This window comes from Ptiloglossa arizonensis, chromosome 1 (genome assembly GCF_051014685.1).
Source record: "Ptiloglossa arizonensis isolate GNS036 chromosome 1, iyPtiAriz1_principal, whole genome shotgun sequence".
In the NCBI taxonomy this organism is placed as follows: domain Eukaryota; kingdom Metazoa; phylum Arthropoda; class Insecta; order Hymenoptera; family Colletidae; genus Ptiloglossa; species Ptiloglossa arizonensis.
In genome coordinates, this window is record NC_135048.1 from 25,154,994 (window position 1) to 25,177,420 (window position 22,427).

The 22,427-nt window shown below is 34.6% G+C and overlaps 4 protein-coding genes across 6 annotated transcripts; 2 read left to right on the forward strand and 2 right to left on the reverse strand.

Annotated features, from left to right (window-relative positions):
- Positions 1–1,060: 1,060 nt before the first annotated feature.
- Lfg (Glutamate NMDA receptor-associated protein 1 lifeguard) lies at positions 1,061–5,282 on the forward strand. 2 transcript variants are annotated; one of them, XM_076324920.1, is made up of 6 exons: positions 1,061–1,138; positions 2,555–2,622; positions 3,039–3,137; positions 3,228–3,390; positions 3,491–3,761; positions 3,844–5,282. In XM_076324920.1, the coding sequence occupies exons 2-6, from the start codon at positions 2,574–2,576 to the stop codon at positions 4,198–4,200; spliced, it is 939 nt and encodes a 312-aa protein (XP_076181035.1). In that variant the 5' UTR covers positions 1,061–1,138; positions 2,555–2,573; the 3' UTR covers positions 4,201–5,282. The 2 variants fall into 2 exon arrangements, with proteins under 2 accessions (XP_076181035.1, XP_076181026.1); XM_076324911.1 differs by lacking the exon at positions 1,061–1,138 and adding an exon at positions 1,145–1,297.
- On the reverse strand, positions 5,275–8,020 carry Rab10 (RAS oncogene family member Rab10). Its single transcript, XM_076324931.1, has 6 exons — positions 7,773–8,020; positions 7,085–7,612; positions 6,679–6,739; positions 6,485–6,623; positions 6,316–6,405; positions 5,275–6,252 (listed from the first exon to the last, which is right to left on the reverse strand). Exons 2-6 carry the CDS (start codon positions 7,209–7,211, stop codon positions 6,067–6,069), a joined length of 603 nt encoding a protein of 200 aa, XP_076181046.1. The 5' UTR covers positions 7,212–7,612; positions 7,773–8,020; the 3' UTR covers positions 5,275–6,066.
- Positions 7,440–14,014, forward strand: LOC143153543 (uridine-cytidine kinase-like 1). Of its 2 annotated transcripts, none has more exons than XM_076324897.1 (11): positions 7,440–7,614; positions 9,804–10,016; positions 10,114–10,244; positions 10,700–10,870; positions 10,961–11,067; positions 11,168–11,338; positions 11,409–11,480; positions 11,590–11,841; positions 11,911–12,120; positions 12,214–12,399; positions 12,469–14,014. In XM_076324897.1, the coding sequence occupies exons 2-11, from the start codon at positions 10,003–10,005 to the stop codon at positions 12,784–12,786; spliced, it is 1,632 nt and encodes a 543-aa protein (XP_076181012.1). In that variant the 5' UTR covers positions 7,440–7,614; positions 9,804–10,002; the 3' UTR covers positions 12,787–14,014. The 2 variants fall into 2 exon arrangements, with proteins under 2 accessions (XP_076181012.1, XP_076181006.1); XM_076324891.1 differs by having other exon boundaries at positions 7,444–7,614; positions 9,804–10,058.
- On the reverse strand, positions 12,399–19,260 carry LOC143153534 (uncharacterized). The gene is made up of 12 exons (XM_076324879.1): positions 18,955–19,260; positions 18,004–18,081; positions 17,832–17,926; positions 17,075–17,152; positions 16,836–16,982; positions 16,374–16,449; positions 16,098–16,285; positions 15,715–15,859; positions 15,111–15,326; positions 14,329–14,453; positions 13,779–13,917; positions 12,399–13,431 (listed from the first exon to the last, which is right to left on the reverse strand). Exons 1-12 carry the CDS (start codon positions 19,258–19,260, stop codon positions 13,111–13,113), a joined length of 1,914 nt encoding a protein of 637 aa, XP_076180994.1. The 3' UTR covers positions 12,399–13,110.
- Positions 19,261–22,427: the final 3,167 nt, after the last annotated feature.

The following is a 22,427-nucleotide window of genomic DNA, read 5'->3' on the forward strand; positions in this document are numbered from 1 at the left end:
AACAGTATTACAACAGGATATCTTTCATGAAAAAAAAATAATTTCATTTAATTACATAGTAACAAATTAATAAGCATTTGACATTTTATAATAAAAATAAAATTGTGTAATTATTCACGTTTTATAACCACTTAAACAGTGAGAGAATCACTATTTTTTAATTGTATAATTATTCACGTTTTATAGCAATGAGAGAATCATTATATTTTAAACTGTGCAATCATTCGTGTTTTATAACAACGAGTTATAACAACATCTTCATATAATATTTTTCAAAGATATAGAAAATATACAGTATCATACAAAAATATTAACCAACTTTAGTTGTTGAAATAAAAATAACTAAAACATTATTTCGTTGTCCAAAAGAATTAAATATAAAAATGTGGTTGTTGTTTATGTTAATTAGGCCCGAATAGAAGTATTATCAAAGCTTAATAAAATGTACTTTTTGTACTTTAGTGCATACATATGGTTGTTTTTTTTTTTTAATTATTTAACATTTTCATAACCAATGATTATTATAATAAGTACCACAATATTATAATCAATAGAATACAAAAGTTAACAAGACAAAAAGAATTATAAACTCATAAAGTAGATCTTATTTTGAAATGTGAATGATATATTAAATAAAAATCATTTTACCAAATAAAATATAATTAAAAGATTTACAAATAACATATTATTATTCTAATATTAGGAGAAGTAGAGATAGAAGAGATATTTGTACGTCAAGTATATGAGAACAAGAAAGAAATCTTCTGCAAAAAAAGCAATGGGCAGAAAAGAGGAAAACATATTGTTTCTTACAAAAATATTTAATATGTCTTAATTGAATGAACCGGATAATATGTAAATTAGATTAAACATGACAGGTTCACCATTACATTTGAAGTCGATGAACTTCTTTCTGTAAATAAAATAATGATGAAAGTATTATGATCAATGTATTTTAACCGATAACTGTACTAATATTTTTGTTTGTCATATTGTATAGTGTTTAACAGTGTACAGTACTCTGGGAAACGAATTACGCAGGCGCGCAATGTATTGACGCGACACTCCCCAATATTCAACCTACTTCATATCAGTTACTCACACAATGTACGAGATTTCAGTCGAAGGTTGATGAATGGTGAGTGTAACATCTCTATAGTGTACGAACACAACACACGTATAAACTGCATTGCATAGGTGAATAAAGTTGACGATCAAATCTAGTCGAAATAATTACCATTTAAAGCAGATCTCAAGTGTTTTATTAATTAAGGATCTTAAACGGTCTCTTAAAAAGGTAAATAAATCTAACTTATTTTTGACCTACGAATGTGGTTATGAATTTAACTATTTCCAGAAAGTGCGTGTGACGCATCAAATTGACTCGTATAAACAGCAATGTGCTTTTGTATTAGTATTGCACATATTTGTAAACAAACTTTTAGGATGTATTGTAAAAATGTATTCTAAAATTTATATCAGCTTTCGGAAAACTTTTCGCTTCAGCGTTTCAATCCGCTTATACAGTTAAGGTTGTAAAATATCGTCTTACTATTTCGCAATATTGCGATTTACTTGCTTCGTTAACGAAATTATTTATCATCCGTCGTATGTATTTCAGTTTCTACTAAAGTATACAAAATTATGATAATTACTTTACAGAATGAAGATAATTGCTTAATTTACGTAACATTCACGATTTTCATCGTACATTTTTCGTTTGTACTGTCAGCGGAAAAAAATCGACTGTATATACATCTGTGTCTTTAATAAAAAATTAGATAAGATTAATGTGTTCATATTTATAATATTTAAATTACTAAGTTTTATTTTGCTAGACTTCTGCTACTAATAATGTTGAAAATAATAATTTCAGATTAAATATTTCAACATTTTTAATAAGAATTTGTTGAGCATTTGGTTTGAAGTGTTTAATAACAATCTTTAGAAATTTTTTTGATAATCTGTAAATATATAATGCCCTTTTATCATTATTTACATATTTTAGAAGATTAGAAAGTTACAATGATTTTGTTATTATGTACTAACTGCTGTTATTTTCCCTAAAGAACAAACATATTTATTTGTTTACTTTTCAAAAAGTTATATAAAATTATTTCATACAATTCTTCAGATTTAGTCATTGACGTTGAAGTATTAAAACTATGAAATATTTTTTCTTATAAACTTCATTATATTGCAATCGCACAATGTGTGTTAATTTGCTTATAGTATATATCATCATCAGATATATAAATTAGTGAATAGAGAATATCATACTAGATCATTAGTAAAATATAATAATTTATTATAACATATGTAATAATATATTAGCATTAAGTATTATATTTTATTTTATTGTTGGTCAAAGACTAGACACATTTGTATCTGTAAGCTTGCAAGTAAATTTTAATAAGATATTGTGTAAAATAAAAATCAAGATTTAATAATTATTAAAAATAGTAATTAATCATCAGTATAAAGTCTTATGATATTTAATTTTTAATTATTGATACATTGATAGTGATTGCATAATAATAGATTTTTTTTTCAGATAAAACGAAAACCAAAAGATGACGACTTGGCAGAGTACACCTGGTACAGCATTTTATCCAGGGCAAGGTTCTGATTTTTCTGTATTCTTTTTTACATATTCTTGATTGTTGTACATTATTCGTGTCTTTAATATATAGTAGAATGTTTAGCATTCTGTAAGTATTATCATGCTTCTTTCAAGTAACAATTATTGTTCTAAACCATCTGCAAAGGTGTTGACATTTCAAATAAAATTTGTAATTATTAGCACTTAATGAAAAAGTAAAAGTAGCTACAAATTTGTTGAAAAAGATCAGTACAGTGTTAAAGTAATTTATATTGCTATCAAGTGATTGATTTGTAAGTAAAATAACATCAATAATATATACAAAGATTATGTACTAACATTTAGTGGCTGTTATTAAAGAACAAAATTTAATGAACGTTACAATGCAAACTTCATTGCAGAATAATATTTTATATACTTTAAATTTGTTTTACAGGTTTTCCTCAACAAAATCCTGGCTATCCACCTCAAGAGGGACATAATTCAGGATATCGACCTCCTTATGGAGAAAATCCTCCTCCTTATGGAGAATCTGGTTGGTATAAATATTATTGTATATATTTTTCATATTAATAATATAATTTCCATATAAAATATATATTTATAATATCTTATCTTTTTATAGGACCTGGTTTTGTTCCACCTCCAGGTGCAATGCCTTTCGTACAACCACCACTTGGCCCTGAAAGTGGTGTAGGACCAAATTCAGCTATGTATGGATCAAATTATACAGAAGATTCTAAAAGATTTAACTTTGATGACAGATCAATCAGAAATGGGTTTATTAGGTTCGTATTATAATAAGTATTCATACATAACCATTCTATGTGTATTAGTATATGAGTATTAGATTTGTTTAAATGTAACTTTGTATCCTCCTTTTCTTAGGAAAGTTTACAGCATACTTATATGTCAACTACTAATTACAGTCTCCATGATATCGGTATTTCTTTATCATCGACCCACTAAGTTATGGGTAATGCATCACCCAGAGATATTTTGGATTTGTTTTGTGGCTACTATAGTTATAATTATATGTCTGGCTTGCTGTGAGGATGTGAGACGAAAATCCCCAATAAATTTTATATTTTTGTTTATATTTACACTAGCAGAAAGTTTTATGCTAGCTACAGCTGCTTCTAGGTTCGATTCTCAAGAGGTAAGTTACTAAAAATGTATAAATTTTCATTACGTCTATAATCAAAGAGGAAATAAAATAGGTTTCTATGAATTATTTATAGGTACTCTTAGCAGTTGGAATTACAGCAGCAGTTTGCCTCGGATTGACGCTGTTTGCATTTCAAACGAAATACGATTTCACCGGCTGTCATAGTTATTTGTTTGTTGCAATGCTTGTTTTTCTACTTTTTGGAATAATTGCAATGATCTGGCAAGGAAGAATTATGACCTTAGTGTACTCATCAATTGGGGCCTTGCTTTTCTCCTTTTACTTAGTCTATGATACACAAATGATGATGAATAACCATAAATATAAAATTTCTCCGGAAGAGTATATCTTTGCAGCATTGAATATTTATATAGATGTTATTAACATATTTATTCATATTTTGTCTATTATTGGTCATGAAAATAATTAAACATTGTAATATATATTTTTTGTCAGATATGAATTATTGTATAATGCATAATGCTTTTACGCATCATTATTCTGTTTTTACTCTCTTTACTTTGTGCACAGGGAGTATATTACAGATAAGTAATTAAAGATACAATCTATGGATATTCACAGCATATTGAAAATTCATTTCTGTAAACTAATAGCTTTCTCATGTTTTTTAAAGTATAGTCAATATAAAAGGTACAGCAAAATTATTGTTTTAAAGTGCGTCTAATCTTGTAAGTCGAGTAAAATAATTCCCATATTAAGAAAAGTGAGTTAATCGTTATTGTAGTTAAGAATATGAACAGGTATGTGATAAATGTTGATGCATTATTTATATATCTATGTATGTTCAGTTATTTCGTTTCCATTGTTTCCTTTGAAAAAAAGTATTATTTATACTCATTAAACTTGCTTGAAAAAGTATTTCACTTTATAAAAAAATATTTGCTATTTGTACTTTATCATAACAAAAAGAAATTCTGTATATGTGGCAAATGATTGAACCAATCATTAATATGTACAATATAAAATATGTTTTATTGATCTTAATATCGTACTTTATTATAACAAAAAGAAATTCTGTATATGTGGCAAATGATTGAACTAATTATTAATATATATAATATAAAATATGTTTTATTCATGTTAATATCGGCATTAGATTTAGTGGTATAATATTTACAAATTATTACACTTCCATATCACCTTAAAAGTGCATAAATACATGTATTTCTCGTTGCGTGTTTGGAGAATAGCTGTTATTGATCATATTAGCATAATAAAAGAAATTCTAGTGAATTGAATGATATTTTTATTTTTTTTTACAAATATTAAGAATCAATACACTCCAATTTTTTTCAGTACAACCTAGCATTTTGTCTGTTGCTGGTATATTATAAGAATGAAAATATTTGATTCTGTACATTATAAAAAAATGCAAATACGAAGTCAAATATCATAAATGACAACATAATATACACAGACACTTTTTATTGTATACATATTTGTTATAGATTGTACTATTGTGATGGGAAATAAAAATCAGTCATTTCGAAATCGTGAATGTTTATATTTGTAGTAAATTAGTCTTACACAAATAGGATAAAAGCTCTTGGTCTTAAGCTTTTAGATTTCAACTTAAAGTGTAAATAAGTATATATAGTGCAATGTCCGTATGAAAAAGCATTCAATGTTCACATAGATTTTAAAGATTAAAAGCCCACATTCATTCTCACTCTTCTTATTATGGTAACAAATTGCAGCCTCATAACAAATAAATTGTTCCTAGTTGACTTTGTTCGTGCAACAATGCATGGAGTTTCATATGGAAAACAAAGCTCCATCAACAGTATTTATTGTTGATTTCTTATATTATTTGTAAAAACTGTGATGGAGCTTTAATGTTTGTATACATGCAATAGACACATTATAAATACAATGATATACGTGACAAACAGCATTTATAGCTCATTCTTCGAAATCCAGGTATAGTTAAGAAACTTCATTTTTTAATTAGAATTGTTTCTTTTATATTTTGAATCAGAATTATTTCTTTTATATTTTGAATGAAATGTAAGTACTATCTATTTTGAATGAAATGTAAGTACTATCTATTTTGAATTAAATGTAAGTACTATCTATTTTGAATTAAATGTAAGTACTATCTTTTATCAGAACTGTTGTCAAATGAGTTCAATTGAATTTGATTAGGCAGTGTCGTGAAGAGTTTAATTATACTATTATGCTTTAAATTATGCTCTAAATCTATCCACAAATCTATTTTGAGTGGCACGAGCTGATATATAGTTTATTATGCGCCATTAAAATAAATAATATAAAATTAGCAACACCGATTAGAACTTCTTTCCACCTTTCGATCAACCGTTACTCTATCAGGAGCATCTTGAGGTTCTTTTCCATGTGTTTTTTCCAATATTGCTTCAGCTAATTCACTAAATGCACGATCAATATTGATGTCAGCTTTCGCCGATGTTTCCATAAATCTGATTCCATGCTCTCTTGCTATCTGAAAGGGATATTGGCTTATTAATTCGCAAGATCAATAAGATTTCAGTTTAGATCATTTTACCGCTTCTCCTCTTTCTGTGCTAACAACACGTCTGTCTTCCATGTCACTTTTGTTTCCCAATATCATCTTTTCTACATCTTCGTTCGCATGCTAAAATAATTGAGAACAAAACAGTAAAAAAGGTTGTTTTTTATCTATGAGCAGTAACAAAATTTACAATTACACTTACTTCGTCAATATTTCTTAACCATTTGACAATATTTTCAAACGTCTTCTCATTAGTAATATCATAAACAAGCATAATACCCATTGCACCCCTGTAGTATGATGTAGTAATGGTATGAAATCTTTCTTGCCCAGCTGTATCCCTGCAAGTGCATAGATTAAAAGCTATTTAAACAAGTTTAATATTCAAAATCTTACCATATCTGTAACTTGATTTTCTTTCCTCTTAATTCCACTGTCTTGATTTTAAAATCGATACCTAAGTGATAAAAAATGCAACATTTATTTATATAACAGATACTTCATGATGTATTAATTATCTATTTACATCAACTTTCCACTTGTACAACAATGTTGTCAAGTAATCTGCTCGGAGGAATAATTTTACAAATATATTTAAGATAAAAAAGAACAGAAATGGCACTTTGATATCAAACTATCCCTTATTTTTCAAATAGAATTTTAGGTATTTTCATTATACGATATTGGAATTTCGTCTTAGCAGCATAACCTACTATACTAAAAGGAATTTACAGTGTCGGGCGATCCAGTTCATGAAATGCATCATGTTATAAACAACTATTATCCGTAATGCTTCTCTTACCTATGGTAGAAATAAACGTTGTAGAGAAGGCATCGTCTGAAAATCTAAACAGTATACAAGTTTTGCCGACTCCGGAGTCACCGATGAGCAGTAACTTGAACAACAGATCGTACGTCTTTTTCGCCATTTCACTGTTGCTCCGCGTTAACGAGGCGCCGAGGGAAACAAAAAGAATTGAACCTGTGGAGCACGATTAGTAGTTTTCCAGACGATGTTTCGAACATCGAACGCTATGAACGATTATAAGTTTCAAGGTCGGACGAGGGCGCGTCTCGACGTACAACGGTGCCTTGTTAACGACGGAAAAACCGGTCACAGGGGCTGACTATTAAAAGACAATACGACGTCACACAACAGAGCAGCACGCAGAAGCATCGGGGTAACTTTGCACTTTGCGTTCCGGCGAAACCGGACGAGTCCGATATCCGCTAAGCAACGATTCCTACTACTATTTCTTTCTTGTAATTAGCGGCAATCATAAAACTATGCCGAGTTCAACTGGAAATATTCCACAGGAGGTCACCACCACTGTAAGAATAATTAAAAATTATCCGAATGTTATATAGGATATATATATATATATATATATATTTTTTTTTTTTTTGTATATTTTGTGAGTATATATATATATATAAGTTATTGCTTATTTTATCGATTGTATGCCATTGATTTCTGTACATAATTATACTTTGTTTGCTCTGTATCGATGCGTGTTTGGAATGAACATTCATGCTCTACAATGCAATCTATGATTTCTTTTTACATTCGAGATAGTTATTGTATTAATAATAGCACCAATTACTCAACAATGTGAACGATTTCTTTTTACAAATACTTTTAAGACATTTATGGATTAAATAATTAATTGTGGGCGATCGAGCATAGTTAACTAAGATATTTGCTTTTAGAACACTTGTTTAACGTTTATTATATTTAGTTGCGGCGCAAAACTGCGTCGATAGATATTATTTGGTCACAGCGTGTGTTACACATCGTTGATTCATCTACGAGCGAGTAATGATTTCAAGAAGCCACGAATCATATATAGGGTGTCTCGCATAAAGTGTTGTAAGAAATTTTCTCAAAGTTTATTACGAATGTCACTAAAATGTTTTCTTCGTACTCTAACGTATATTAGGACACTTTATACAACATATTTGATGCTGTTATCGAAATATATGGTGACACTTTTTTATCTGTTTAAATGGAATGCATACATTTGTATAGGTTTGGAGGGCAATCCTTTTAAAAATAAATAAAATTTATTTAAAATGTTTATTTTGCGTGGTTTCAAAAATATGACGAGAAATATTCTTCAGCAGGATCTTTGGTAGAACAAAGATTTCAAATATTTGTAAGTAATACTCACATATATAATATTACTTGGCTCGACATAGACACCATATATAATACATATATGCATAAAGGAATCAAACGAACTGTAAAATATAAAAAGAATATTTTTTACTGTTCACAACGGTTTCGAATTGTATGAAATATTCTTTAAAATTTCGAACGATTTAAGTGATTTAATAAACTTTAAGGATCTTGATAGTTTTAACATTTTTTAAATAGCAATAGGAGTTATGTCACAGGAGAAGTACAGGATAGATCTAGCATCTTATGAAAGTGGTGTTGTATGATCTGAAATACCGACGTTGTAAAATATATCAGCAGTTTTGGAACAACTTCTTCGTTTAAAAAACATAATTCTAGGAACTATAATTAAGTGAAATTGATAACGATAGTAAAAATATAAACTCGTTCCTGTGTATCTTGTGTGGTTCTATCAAAGCTACCAATCTCAGGAAGACATTGCATCAAAAGTTCCACACATTCATATGTTAAGATAGAACATTCTACTTCATTTAGAATTACATCAAGGAAATTCATTTTGAATAAAGATATATGAAACAGATATGAAAGTTTCAAAAGTTATTTCCTGATCTTTTTCGTTGGATTATTTTTTTTTTTGTATAATTTTGTAAGATTTATTCGGTGAAAATTTACTTTCATGGTGGAATTGCTCGAGGGTAATTCAATATTTTGATTAACAATTTAGTAAATTTAATTCATTAATTTATCCTACACGTTTAAAGAACATAATTTGAAAAATCTCGATTAGCGTCTTTCCTTTTAAATGATGCATGTTTGATTACAGTAATTTTTGTTAAGAATATTTATAATTTTTTAACATTAATGCGTAATACATTTTTGCTCTTGAATTTTCGAGAGTAAAATATCGAATGCTTTTAATAGAAAATAAAATAAGAAATAACAACAAAATATTATTTTGTTAGACACTATATCTACTAATTACTATTTCTAGTTTAGATTTTTCAGATTAATTTTTCCATGTTTATTGCCAGAAGTTATTCAAATCTTTCGGTGTTACTAGCTGAGTGAAGTCAATAGGGACGATATAGATGAGTTTAATTAGTTTTAATTCTTGCAGCTTATAGCGTTATAATCTTATTCCGGTGGAAATCGATAACGTTGGAAATAATCAAAAATAGTAAAGAGATTGTGAGCTCCCTATCGATATAATATGAAGAAATATTGTTCATAGAGTCTATTTTATGTCTTGTCTGAATTTATGACACATTTTTTCATTGAATGCGAGGACTATTTCACATTTAGTCTATGGTTATCTATAATAAGCTTAAACATTAAAATAGCATCGTGATAAGCAATGTTTGATTGAAAGTACTAACGATAGATGGAGACGTGTTTCTTTTGAGCCCACTTGGACACAACACGTAGACCTCGTCATGTGCCTTTGCAAGTGCAGCTTTTATTAAATTGGTGTTGCACAGAATTGGATGTACAAAGTCTTACAGCTTGTTAAAGCCACACTACAAGTCAAAAGCTATACCCGTGTGAGTCTATGTTAAAGTTTCTTACACGTGACAAGGAATATGTCAGCTAAAACGTACGCTACTTCCATTGAACCGAGTTCAGCGAGTTCTGAGAGGTAACATTTCGTTGTCAGTTTTGTCTGTAAAAGTAACTTGTGCGTGTTTTTTTAGTGATCACGGAGAAAGTATTTGGGATCAACTTGATGTAAATGTTCCCATAAACGTGTGGTGCGATGATAATGAATATAACAGACATGATATCGAGTCACCTACACCGTCATCCCCGCGACCACCTTCTACGGGTGAGATAGTCAGTTTATCAACTTTCGAAATAATATAATGTTGATTTTCTTGACTATTCATATGATATCTTGTCCATTTTTTTTTGCAAGTCTTCATATTTATTTATCACGTACTTTAGTGATTACATAGTTTGTGTGCTGATTATTTACAGAGTCAATGATTCGGAGTACTTGTATTTGGCAGATAGGATGCACTAAGCACACTGAATAGAAACCTTGGTTTACAATTTAAAGAAGATAATTAAGAATTTCAAAAGTACCGTCTCTTCTTACCTATTTTCTTCCTTAATATTTCCATTTATCCTTAAAACTCATGTTATATACAAAAATAATGTACCTTATAATAAAATTTTGCTTCTTTATCTTCTCTTTACTTTATATATGTCATGTATCTTTTGTTAGTGATATATTTTTGTGAAATAATTTAACGAAGAAAACCATTAATTGCATAACAGGTTCTCAGAAATCGCCAAGAGCATTAAGGCAACGTACAACCAGTTTGTCACAATCTAATAAAAAGACTGCATCAGAGTCCATCCTTAGGATTAAAACTAGAACAATATATACAGCTGGTAGGCCACCATGGTACAATTCAGCAGGGCAACAAGTAGAACCTTTTGTAATAGGTTGGTAACATCTATCTAAGGATACATATTAATATTATTTTCAAAGAATAAAAGGTTATGTGCTTGATGTTTTTTATAACTTTCTTTCAGGTATTTCTGGAGGCAGTGCCTCTGGTAAGACTACAGTTGCAACAAAGATTATAGAATCTTTAGATGTACCATGGGTAACACTTCTCAGTTTGGATTCATTTTATAAAGTATGAAAAACAGTCATTTCTAATTATAGGAATTGTATTGATTGATATTAAAAATAGATGGATGATGGTATACATATAAATAAAATAATTCTTGGTGCAGGTGCTGAATGAGAAACAGCATGAAATGGCTGCACATAATGACTACAACTTTGATCATCCCGATGCTTTTGATTTTGAGCTTCTTGAAAATACGTTGCAACGTTTAAAGGAAGGCAAAATGGTGGAAGTTCCTGTTTATAATTTTGTGACACATAGCAGAGAAAGTAGAACGGTAATAAACAAAAATATTTTGTATGCATCATACATGTTATGCATATATTATGTTTCTAATTTTTTTAAAGAAAACTATGTATGGTGCCAATGTTATAATATTTGAGGGAATATTGGCGTTTTACAAAAGTGAAGTTTTAAAGGTAAGATGACAATAGTATCAGCATAGTAGAAACAGCGAATCAACAAATGCATCAAGATATTAAAACGAAAAGCAAATTGCCACTGATTAACTTTCTTTGATTGGTCAAGATGTGCGACATGAAGGTATTTGTTGACACTGATGCTGATGTAAGGCTTGCAAGACGATTATCTAGAGATATATCTCAAAGAGGGAGAGATTTGGAAGGCGTTTTAAAACAGTATTGTACTATGGTGCAACCTGCTTTTTACTATTATATAGCGCCATCAATGGTTCACGCGGATATTATTGTGCCACGTGGTGGAGAAAATGAGGTTGCAATATTGCTTATTGTACAGCATGTACATACTCAACTTCAGATGGTAAGATCAATTGTTCCTGAAATATCAATTTCATGTACTATGTTTATTTATTATCACTCCTTATTTTAGAGGGGTTTCAAACTCAGAGAAAAATTAGCTCATTCTTATATTGGTCAGCCATTGCCATCTTCTCTTCACCTGCTTCCAGATACACCACAAATTAAAGGCTTGCATACATTTATAAGGAACAGTGTAACACAGAGAGACGAATTCATATTTTATTCCAAACGTTTAATACGTTTAGTTATCGAATATGCACTTTCCCTTTTACCGTTCAAGGTAAGTATCACCAAACACATTGTATTAATTAAATACAATTAATATTAAAAAGATCCTTTTGTATTACTTATATTTATTGTCGTTTGCCCAAAGGATGTAACTGTAGAAACACCTCAGGGGGTATGGTATCAGGGAAAACGTGGTGCTACAGATAACATATGCGGCGTTTCCATTTTGCGTGCTGGTGAAACCATGGAACAAGCTGTTAGGGATGTATGTAAGGATATAAGAATAGGAAAGATACTTATACAAACAAATCAACAAACAGAAGAACCAGAAGTAAATCAAATTACTGATATTTAATTTACTACAGTTTTACAACAGTTACTGACAATTCATTTATTACAGCTTTATTATCTTCGATTACCAAAAGATATTAAAGATTATAAAGTGATATTAATGGATGCAACAGTAGCAACAGGTGCTGCCGCCATCATGGCTATTAGAGTTTTATTGGATCATGATGTTGCCGAGGAGAATGTGTTACTTGTGTCTTTGCTTATGGCAGAACCCGGTGTACATTCTATTGCTTACGCATTTCCACGTGTGAAAATCGTAACGTCCGCCTTAGATCCTATGATAAACGAAAAGTTTTACGTGTTACCTGGTATTGGTAACTTCGGAGATCGATACTTTGGAACCGAACCACCTTCAATTGGAAACTAACACAACTCAAGGAAATCTCAGTCTCGAATCTACATTTTTTATCTTTTACTTTTTTTTTTTTATTCAATTATTTACATTTTTCTTAACGCGATAGTTTAAAATAGCATATTATTCAATTTGTCATTTAAATGCATACAATTGTCTCGTAAATCTTTTATAAAATTCATCTTAAACTCTGGAACACGTGTAATATTACACGGTACACCGATGTACCGTTTAGTTATCTGTGTCTATGCATGTAAAAATCAGTTTGATAATCGGATTTTTTAAAGATACTCTTTCATATTCTTACATGTTAAAATTTTTTATTTATTTAACTATGCATTAAAGTGGCGTTGTGTTAATGTTCGTGTCGATATCGCCTTTTTCAACAGTAGCCCCTGTGCTGAGTAACTGTTTGTAACCTCGTGCACTTGCTCGATAAGAATGACGCCAAGAATCGAAATGTCCGGTACCGGTACCGTTCGGTTGTCCCAAAAGATATGTGATTAGTTTGTCGAGGGCAGCTAAATCTTCACTCGTGTTACAAGAATTTTCTAAACTCACGGGTGGACGAAAATAGTCGGATGTCGCCTCCTTCGCAATTCCATTATTTGTAACGTTGGTCGCACCATCCGTCGTATGAAGACCCAATTTTGGTGTAAACTGTACATGTACATTAAGTATTTGTATCAATTTAAGTTCTTGAAACGTACACAGTATGTTTTAAACAAACGAGGTTAAATGTTTGGAGCTTCTTTTGCTTACTTTAAGTTGCAAACTTTTTAACCGCGATAGATATTTTATTAAAAGGTCTTACAAGTTTAGGGATACAAGTATTGTTATCAATTTCTTTGGTTATTGGTAAACAATAATAGTACTTATTGCAATCAGATAAGTAAACTCGATATTGTATAAAAAAATAAGAAAAGCAATGTGATGAAAAGAAGTACTTATAATTTCATTTAACACAATTGTGATTAACTTTAGGGGACGAAAAATATTTAAAATACCTGCTGTTCAGGACCATGTTGACCGTAACTGAGTCTTCGCACCTTGCGAAAGGTTTCGTCGTTAATGGCTTCTCGAACCGCTTCGTTCAATGTTTGTTCTAATGCTCGTTGCTCCGTTTTATTTAGTCCGTCATAATAACTAATAATATAATTTTTGCCATAAATACAGAGTATCTCGAAATTATACGAACCGTATGTATGTTTTACCAGCAAAAATAAGACAAAAATCAAAAGTGTGCGATTAAAATTTAACAAAAATGATTATCATAGAAACCTATTGAAATTAGATTAAGAACTTATTCCTCGGCCTTGAGATGACCGGATATTGAGAAATGCAATAGAATGAATATATGTATGATTAGTGTTATATGCTACATTCACGGGTGGATTTTTGGTGACATACTCAGTTTTTTGTACGTCCAGCTTTCGAATTAAGCTCTTCTGATACTATATTTGCGTAGCATCTTTTTCTCTTAATTCGACTCGTAGACTTTGTTGTGCGCAATTTGATATCCTATAGAATGCTTATAATGTAAAATATTTCAGTTACCTCGAGTTCAAGGAACATGAATTGTTATCTCGTGAGATATTCTTATCGCGGACCAGGCGGATATCGTGCTCCCAGAAGCGACGTAAGTCGGGCGTGGACGTGTACGGTGCTGCCACCTCCTTGATCTAAAAGGAAACCGTAACGATCGGTAAGACTGGCATTACGGGCAAACGGTTCCTGAAATTTTTACAAGTCTCGCTTTTTATAATGAAAAAGCAATAACATTTGTCCATTTGAAGTTTCGTTTACGAGAAAAACGAATTTGAAAATTGTATCACGACCAATTTCGTTTACACTTTCGTATTCATTGTCTCCCGTAATATTTATATTCTGTTTTCGGTCGTACAGCTACCGATTGCTTATTCTTATTGTCGGTACGTTCGCATCGGGCGAATTGCAAGTATCGAATACGTGAGACTTAGCGCGACTGCATCAGCAGCAGTTAAGTATTAACCGATAGTAAACAAAATTTATTATTTACAAATTTTCAAACTCGGCGGTTAAGTATTACCTAATAATAACAAACGTATTATTTACACACTTTCAAACTCAATTTCCCAGTAAAACAAGTTTCAAACGGAAAAATGTTATTCCTTTTTTTTTTTTTTATTTTTACACATAGAATCACCACTTGCCCAATGATACTACACGGTCGGTAACACACTGTATATACCGTAATATGTTTAATGGATTATAATTAGCAAAAGTGTACGTTACGGCGCCCCGATTCTGTGCACCATTTACTTTCACGTAAAGCCGGCTCTGGTCACGACCTGTCTCACCTTTAAAACTATTATCGCTGTGACGAAGATACACATCACGTTGACGAGGGTTAAGCACGCGCTGATTATGCCGTTACAGAAGAACTCGACTGGAAGATAATCGGTGTAAATGTACACGTACGACGTGTTATAGTCTGTGTAAGACTCGCCTTTCATGTGCGGTATTTTGATCGGACGATAGATTAGCCATATACATCCGAGCGCCCAAAATAGACCCTGCAAACATTAATTTTCTTCGATCGTCCGCGAATAAATCAACCGAATATTACCAATACTATCGATTGATCAGTTTCGTTGGAGTGAAAGCTCTAAAACTTATAGCTCCGAATTTCAAGAATTCTTAAACGTCGAGCAGTATTTGATATTTTTCTTTTTAGACAATTATTGGGCATATTAATTTCAATTTCTGTAGGTATATTTAATTACGTTTTGTCGAACAATAGTATCGTAGTTAGTAGAAATCGGACTCAATTGTTACAGTATCTTGGATTTTCGTCTGAAAATTATCATCTCTGCAGATAACTTGTTACTCGTTACTTACAGTATCTTGGATTTTCGTCTGAAAATTATCATCTCTGCAGATAACTTGTTACTCGTTACTTACACAATTTACGACCGGTGGTAGCAACGAAGCCGATATAGCGACACCAATCAAAGGTCCGCTGCTTCCCTGTAGTAGAGCCACGGCGACACCAGTACCGGATGGAAGGGCCCACAACACACCCATCCAAAGGGACCTATAATTGCCTCTACAGGGAGCATTTTAATTTTATATAGTTTTCTCGGTACAAATTTATTAACATCAACTTGAACGCCTCATAGGTCTATGCATCCTTTAGTGCAGCATACGAGTGTATACATACCAAATTACTCCCGATGTTGATTTTGTGATTTAACAGGTAGCGCCCTCAGTGACAAAACGCTCAAGTTCGTGGAGAAATAATTTTTCTTTTCGCCATTAGATTTTGTATTCATGGTAAAACATACCTGCCTTTCATTTCATCGGTTGGCCAGTCGTTGTAACCCCATGGCATCTCGGTTGTGCCCAGAATGAGGCCGAATACGAAGCCAAACAGTATCGAAACAAATATACCGAGAAATAAACTCTTTAGGCCGACAAACTGAAGGTCCCTGTCCGCTATGATAGTGCCGAAGGTTAACGACATGACGGGACCCTTGAGATTGTATCAAAGCGACGATTAACCCGGAGCAACCTTGATGTTAATCGAATTGAACGACGTGATTGAAATAAACGAGTCTTACCATCAAAGGAGACACTAACATAGCTGCGACGACGTTTGTCGCGCTGTTCTCGATGAGACCCAATGCGGCCAGACAGCTACGGAAAATTTTAACGATATTTTCTCGTACCGACAGTTGATCAGATTAATGTAGGTTTCATCAAGAACGCGTACTATATTATCGACAGTAATGGCCGATAAAATAAACTATCTTATCGCCCGAGTATCTCATTTCTTTCCCTCGCTTAATGATCAAACTTCTCCACTTCTCCTCGCCGTAGATTTACAACCAGTTACTCGACTCGAATGTTTACGAGATACGTTTTTTTTCAACGAGATAATATTTATCAGCAATTAAAATACGTATACACGACTGTACAACGCGTTCGTTGGTTTTAATCGGCAAGAGAATGGGGTCTCGAAAGGCCCATGCGAATTATTCTATTTCGATGAAACGAAGAAAAACAAAGAGCGCAATACTTACTCCGCCGTTAATACGAGCAACACATAATCGAACGTAAGATCGCCTCCACTTCGTACGCCGTCCACGACTTGTTTCACAGTCAGTTTCGCACGTATCGATTCCACGAAGGCTTTCCAGGCGTTCTTCCTCTCTTCTGATTCCTTTCGTCTGAAAATGGCAATTATGGTTTTATAATGTACGTCGTGTTCCATTCGCGGTGAATTTTTCTACCGATCTCCGATTCAAAGGAGAACCACCACCTTCGCGCTAAGTCGTCCTTAATCGCGGTGGAATCAACGCTGCCCACGCCGCTGTATGTGCACTGGGTCGGGATTACGCTGAGAAATTGATAAAAAAGTATTATGAGAGGTTAGGGCTCTCGAGTAGTTCGAAATTCGAACGGAACCGAACCGGAGATTTGGTTTTCGAACCGATCTGAGAACTCGACAGAACCGAGAACTCGACAGAACCGAGAACTCGATAGAACCGAGAACTCGACAAAACCAAAAAGTCGATAGGACCGAGAACTCGACAGAACCGAGAACTCGATAGAACCGAGAACTCGACAAAACCAAAAAGTCGATAGGACCGAGAACTCGACAGAACCGAGAACTCGATCCGATCAGAAAACTCGTTAGAACCGAGTCACTCGAAACGATTTGTTTTTTGCAAATATTTTGGGAATTGAAGTGAACCGCAATTTTTTTCAAAGCGAAAAAATTGTTCAATATATCACCCGTTACAACGTATTTGAAAATCGTCGAAATCGGGAAGACACACGTCATAAAACAGAAAGATGTCATAAAACATTTGGAAGAAAGTAATTAGAAATACCTGAAATAAAAATATTGTGGTATAATTGAAAGACGTTTGAACCGCGCGATTCTTTCGAATTGTTCGGTTCTTCGATCGAGTTTTCGGATCGATTCGAATCGAGTATTGCTCATCCCGATTCGTTCGAGTATTGAAACTGATCTAACGAGAGGACGTTTCGCGAGAAGTGTCGAGACAAGTCACCTTACTATGGAGTTCATTTTCACACCGATCCCCATTTCGGTCAGACAGTGTAGACAATTTTCGCACGGTTCCCCGGCAGCCACCGGAAATATCACCTTCGCGAGAAATGTGAAAACCAATAAATTATGAGCGAAAAATTAACGACGATAAGCAGACATATTAGATCCCTCACCTCGTAGTACATATCTCCTTTGTCCTTGCACCAAACTACGTGCTCGACTTTAAGCTTCTTCAGTAATTCGTCCAAAACCTACGAAAACGAAAAAGAGGGGAAAAGAAGAAGAAAAATTATAGATCGTATTTAGAATTTTCTTGGGACGATTGATCCAGATTCTGAAGTGAACGAGTTTATACATCGTACGCTCGAGAGGTTTCAAATTGATGGGCAAAAATTTTCTTTTTGTTGCGAGAAATACGATATTTTTGTACTTTTCAAAATGCTGACAAGTTGCGCGAATTAATTACGCCGAAAGTGAAATTTTCTTATACAGGGCGCAGGGAAAAATTTCTGGCAACGAAGGGAATAATTTTTAGTACGGAAGTGAATGGAAAACGTGAAATTCAATGTTTTTTTTCCGAGATTCCTTTTCCGAGGAAGTGGACATTGAAGATTTGTCGAGTGCGCGTCTGCGAATACGATTTGGCTGACCGTTGCTCGTTATTTCTACTTACAAATTCTACTTACAACGTGAGTAGAAATAACGAACAATGGGCAGACACGTTCATCGGGACGCGCTCAATAGGACTGAGAATACTTGAATTTTTTTGTATTCGAATATTCGAACGTATCGGTGACTCGATATAATTCGAATACCATTCCAGTACAATTTGAATACCATTCGAGTACAATTCGAATACCATTTGAATACCATTCGAATACCACTCGAATACCACTCGAATACCACTCAAATACCATTCGAATACCATTCGAGTACAATTTAAATACTATTCGAATACCATTCCAATACCACTGGAATACCACTCAAATACCATTCGAATACCATTCGAGTACAATTTGAATACTATGCGAATACAACTTGGTAAAGGGCAAAAAAATTGATTATTTTATTAAATATCTTTTTGATACAAAATCATTAAGTACAAGTTAAGTCGAAGTATCTACCGTTTCCATCGAGACGAAAATCGGTTCTCTGCTGCGTTGACCGGAAACTCCGAGACCACGCGCGCGCGGAGTGTACCTCTTGCGAATCAGGTCGTCGTCAAGGTTCGCGATGTCCTCGATATTGTCATCGAGGTTCACCAGCGTCGTTCTCGATCTCGTTTCCCTGATACGTAGATCCACCTTCGGAGCAACCAATGATTTTCCGGTGGTCTCGTTCTTGGATGGTTTCAACGGTACGCCGAAAATGATCTCGTGTTCGTGGCTGGTCGTGGGTATACACACAAGAAACACAACGCCGCCAGGCATTATTGTTCGTTGGGGAAACCGTTTTGCGAAATTTTGCGCGCACACTCTCGTTACAGAGGTAGAAAGAACTCTGTTCGATCGACCTCGAGCGGATCGTCGAAGGATCGATTTCATTAGCGGTTGGCTAATCGTTTTGTTGCTTTACTCTCAATTAGCGCGACGTCGAGAACGTCAACTTCCAGTCGAAGTTCTCGCGTGTCTTGAAACGATTCGCTGCTTTCGACGAGTATACGCATCGATTCAAAGCTCTATTTCGGTGGGTTCATGGATCTTTATGGATTAGTCGATGCGTTCGACGCGTGTACTCGTCGGGTAAAATAAAGTAAAGTAAAATACGGAGTTACTATTCACTATAAAGATACGAAATTCCAACGAAAAATAATAAAAATTGTTCATAATTCCTTTATAATATGTACTTCGCTAAAGTATTCACTGAAGAATTTTTCTTCGAGCATCTTGCCCTTATTACAACAGATCGAGATGAATATTTTCGATATCTAGCACGATAAATGAGAATGTGATGAGATTATTAAAAAACGTTGGACTTTCTTTGCTGCATCGATTATTCCGACCTAGAATCTACATATTTCTTATGCAAACTGAGTCGATTACACTGTCCGACACAAGTTTTGCTTCCCAGTAACCAGTGTGTGATCTTTGTAAAAACATATTCCCCAAACAAGAATCCGGAAGTCAAATTGCTGTATCACAGCATTGAAAAGCTTCCTGTGATGGGAGAAACTTGGTCCAGACCTCTTCTCCCACTAAGCACCGCCACAGACTTTAACTTCTCGATAGCAACTCATACTATTTTAATTCGTTTAATGGGTTGTCAAGATTTGAAATTATATGATACATATAAAAGTTTGTACAGAAATATTTATTTATTCGATCGGACGGTTGGGAATATCATACAAATGGAATTATATGTGGTATCGGTAAATATATTCTGAACGCGCGCTACCAAACATTTGTGACGTGATATTTACATGTGTTGCCATCTATTGGAGAAGGGGTTAAACTATACTTAAGGGGTGAAAACACCTGGCGGAGAAACGTTCAAGTTTGTCGAAGAATTGTTTTGACCTTCATCAATAGATGGCACCATAAGCATAATGGTAACACAAAAAACTTGAGCGTTTCTCCGCCAAGGGTTTTCACACCTCAAATGTAGTTTAACCTGTTCAACAATAGATGGCAACCCATGTAATTACCACGTCGCAAATGTTTGGAATTGCGCATTCAGAATATATTTGCATACATACAAACTATAATTTCGAAATGTAAAGAAATATTCATTTATTTTATCGAACGGTGGGGAATATTATTCGAAAGCAGATACTTATCTGTAATGTCGGTAGATAATGCTTGTGGAGCCATCTATTGATGAAGGTTAGAACAATTCTTCGACAAACTTGAGCATTTCTCCGCCAGGTGTTTACACACCTTAAGTGTAGTTTAACCCTTTCACCAATAGATGGCAACGTATGTAATTACCACGTTACAGGTGTTTACACTCATTATTTGCATACTTATTTGCATTCATACAAACTATAATTTGGATATGTAGAAAAATATTCATTTATTTTATCGCACGGTTACTTCGATTGTCATTGCTCCGTCTAACGAATATTTCAATAAATTTATAGCTTATTAGCTATTATTTGTACCGGAACATTATTAATAATTGTTTAATCTACGGTCCAACGACGGTTGTCCATAATTATGACAAATAAATATCAAGATACTGCGAAATCTGCGAAGGCGAACGGTTTCAGTGAATGGTTGTTCAATTCCGCGATTGTTATTAACATTTACGCATGTTCCAAATATTAATATTACGATACGCATCCCTTCTATGCACAATAAATGATTAATTTACCTATACAAATTAATTTTGGTCGAGATTCCAAGTGAAAGCTGGTTTTTGACAAGATTCTTAAAATTTTAAAACGGGGAAAGTAATAATTGTTTCCTAAACACGTTAATTTAACATTTATTTTATTCTGATTAAACGCAACAATACGTGTAAAACCTTCAACTTCTAAATTACATTTTTGTCGTTAAAATTACGTTTTCTTTGTAAAACGATAGACAAATTTAAAATTCCACGATAGATTATTCTGCAGGTGATCACGAAAATAAATTTTATGTTAGCAAAGTAATTAATCATAGTTTCACTCCATTCTTCAACACGTGCCATGACTACGTGTACTGTCCAAATCATAAGAATTAAACAATTATTTAATCGCTGTATCCAATAGACAATGAAGTCCAATAAATAATGAATTCTTTATGAAAACGAAACCTTTTACCTCGAGTTGCACTTCAACGATGTACTGTAATGTAAATATCAAAATGTAATTTTCCCTTAATAATGAGGAACAAATTTTACTTTAATAGTTCAACTTAGAAAGCTTGTGACAATGTTAGGGGCAGGGCGGAGCGGAGTGGGGCGGGGCGGAGCGGGGCGGGGCGGAGCGGAGCTGGGCGGAGCGGGGCGGAGCGGGGCGGAGCGGGGCGGAGCGGGGCGGAGCGGGGCGGAGCGGGGCGGAGCGGGGCGGAGCGGGGCGGAGCGGGGCGGAGCGGGGCGGAGCGGGGCGGAGCGGGGCGGAGCGGGGCGGAGCGGGGCGGAGCGGGGCGGAGCGGGGCGGAGCGGGGCGGAGCGGGGCGGAGCGGGGCGGAGCGGGGCGGGGCGGAGCGGGGCGGAGCGGGGCGGAGCGGGGCGGAGCGGGGCGGAGCGGGGCGGAGCGGGGCGGAGCGGGGCGGGGCGAGCCAGGGCGAGGCGGAGCTGGCCGGGGCGAGCCGTGGCGAGGCGGAGCTGGCCCGGGCGAGCCGGGGCGAGGCGGAGCTGGCCGGGGCGGGGCGGGGCGAGCCGGGGCGTGGCGGAGCTGGCCGGGGCGGGGCGGGGCGGGGCGAGCCGGGGCGTGGCGGAGCTGGCCGGGGCGGGGCGGGGCGAGCCGGGGCGGGGCGAGCCGGGGCGAGGCGGAGCTGGCCGGGGCGGGTCGGCGCGGGCGAGTCGAAGCGGAGCGGGGCGGGGCAGGGAGGAGCGTATTTAGCTTTATCCATTAGCTTTTGTCTGTTTGTCTATTCATATACTTATCCATCAATTTGACCGAACATGAAATGGGGCATGGCCACATGTTGGAGGCCGCATGACCCAAGGG

Coding starts and splice junctions, on each gene's coding strand:
- Lfg (XM_076324920.1), top strand. CDS start 2,574: ATGACGACTTGGCAGAGTACACCTGGTACAGCATTTTATCCAGGGCAA. Junction 3,391..3,490: donor ATCAGAAATGGGTTTATTAG/GTTCGTATTATA, acceptor TCCTTTTCTTAG/GAAAGTTTACAGCATACTTA. Junction 3,762..3,843: donor CTAGGTTCGATTCTCAAGAG/GTAAGTTACTAA, acceptor AATTATTTATAG/GTACTCTTAGCAGTTGGAAT.
- LOC143153534 (XM_076324879.1), bottom strand. CDS start 19,260: ATGCCTGGCGGCGTTGTGTTTCTTGTGTGTATACCCACGACCAGCCAC. Junction 17,927..18,003: donor AAGGAGATATGTACTACGAG/GTGAGGGATCTA, acceptor TTTCTCGCGAAG/GTGATATTTCCGGTGGCTGC. Junction 17,153..17,831: donor AAAATGAACTCCATAGTAAG/GTGACTTGTCTC, acceptor TCAATTTCTCAG/CGTAATCCCGACCCAGTGCA.
- LOC143153543 (XM_076324891.1), top strand. CDS start 10,003: ATGTCAGCTAAAACGTACGCTACTTCCATTGAACCGAGTTCAGCGAGT. Junction 10,059..10,113: donor AGTTCAGCGAGTTCTGAGAG/GTAACATTTCGT, acceptor GTGTTTTTTTAG/TGATCACGGAGAAAGTATTT. Junction 10,245..10,699: donor CCCGCGACCACCTTCTACGG/GTGAGATAGTCA, acceptor ATTGCATAACAG/GTTCTCAGAAATCGCCAAGA.
- Rab10 (XM_076324931.1), bottom strand. CDS start 7,211: ATGGCGAAAAAGACGTACGATCTGTTGTTCAAGTTACTGCTCATCGGT. Junction 6,624..6,678: donor AAAATCAAGTTACAGATATG/GTAAGATTTTGA, acceptor ATGCACTTGCAG/GGATACAGCTGGGCAAGAAA. Junction 6,253..6,315: donor GCACAGAAAGAGGAGAAGCG/GTAAAATGATCT, acceptor TATCCCTTTCAG/ATAGCAAGAGAGCATGGAAT.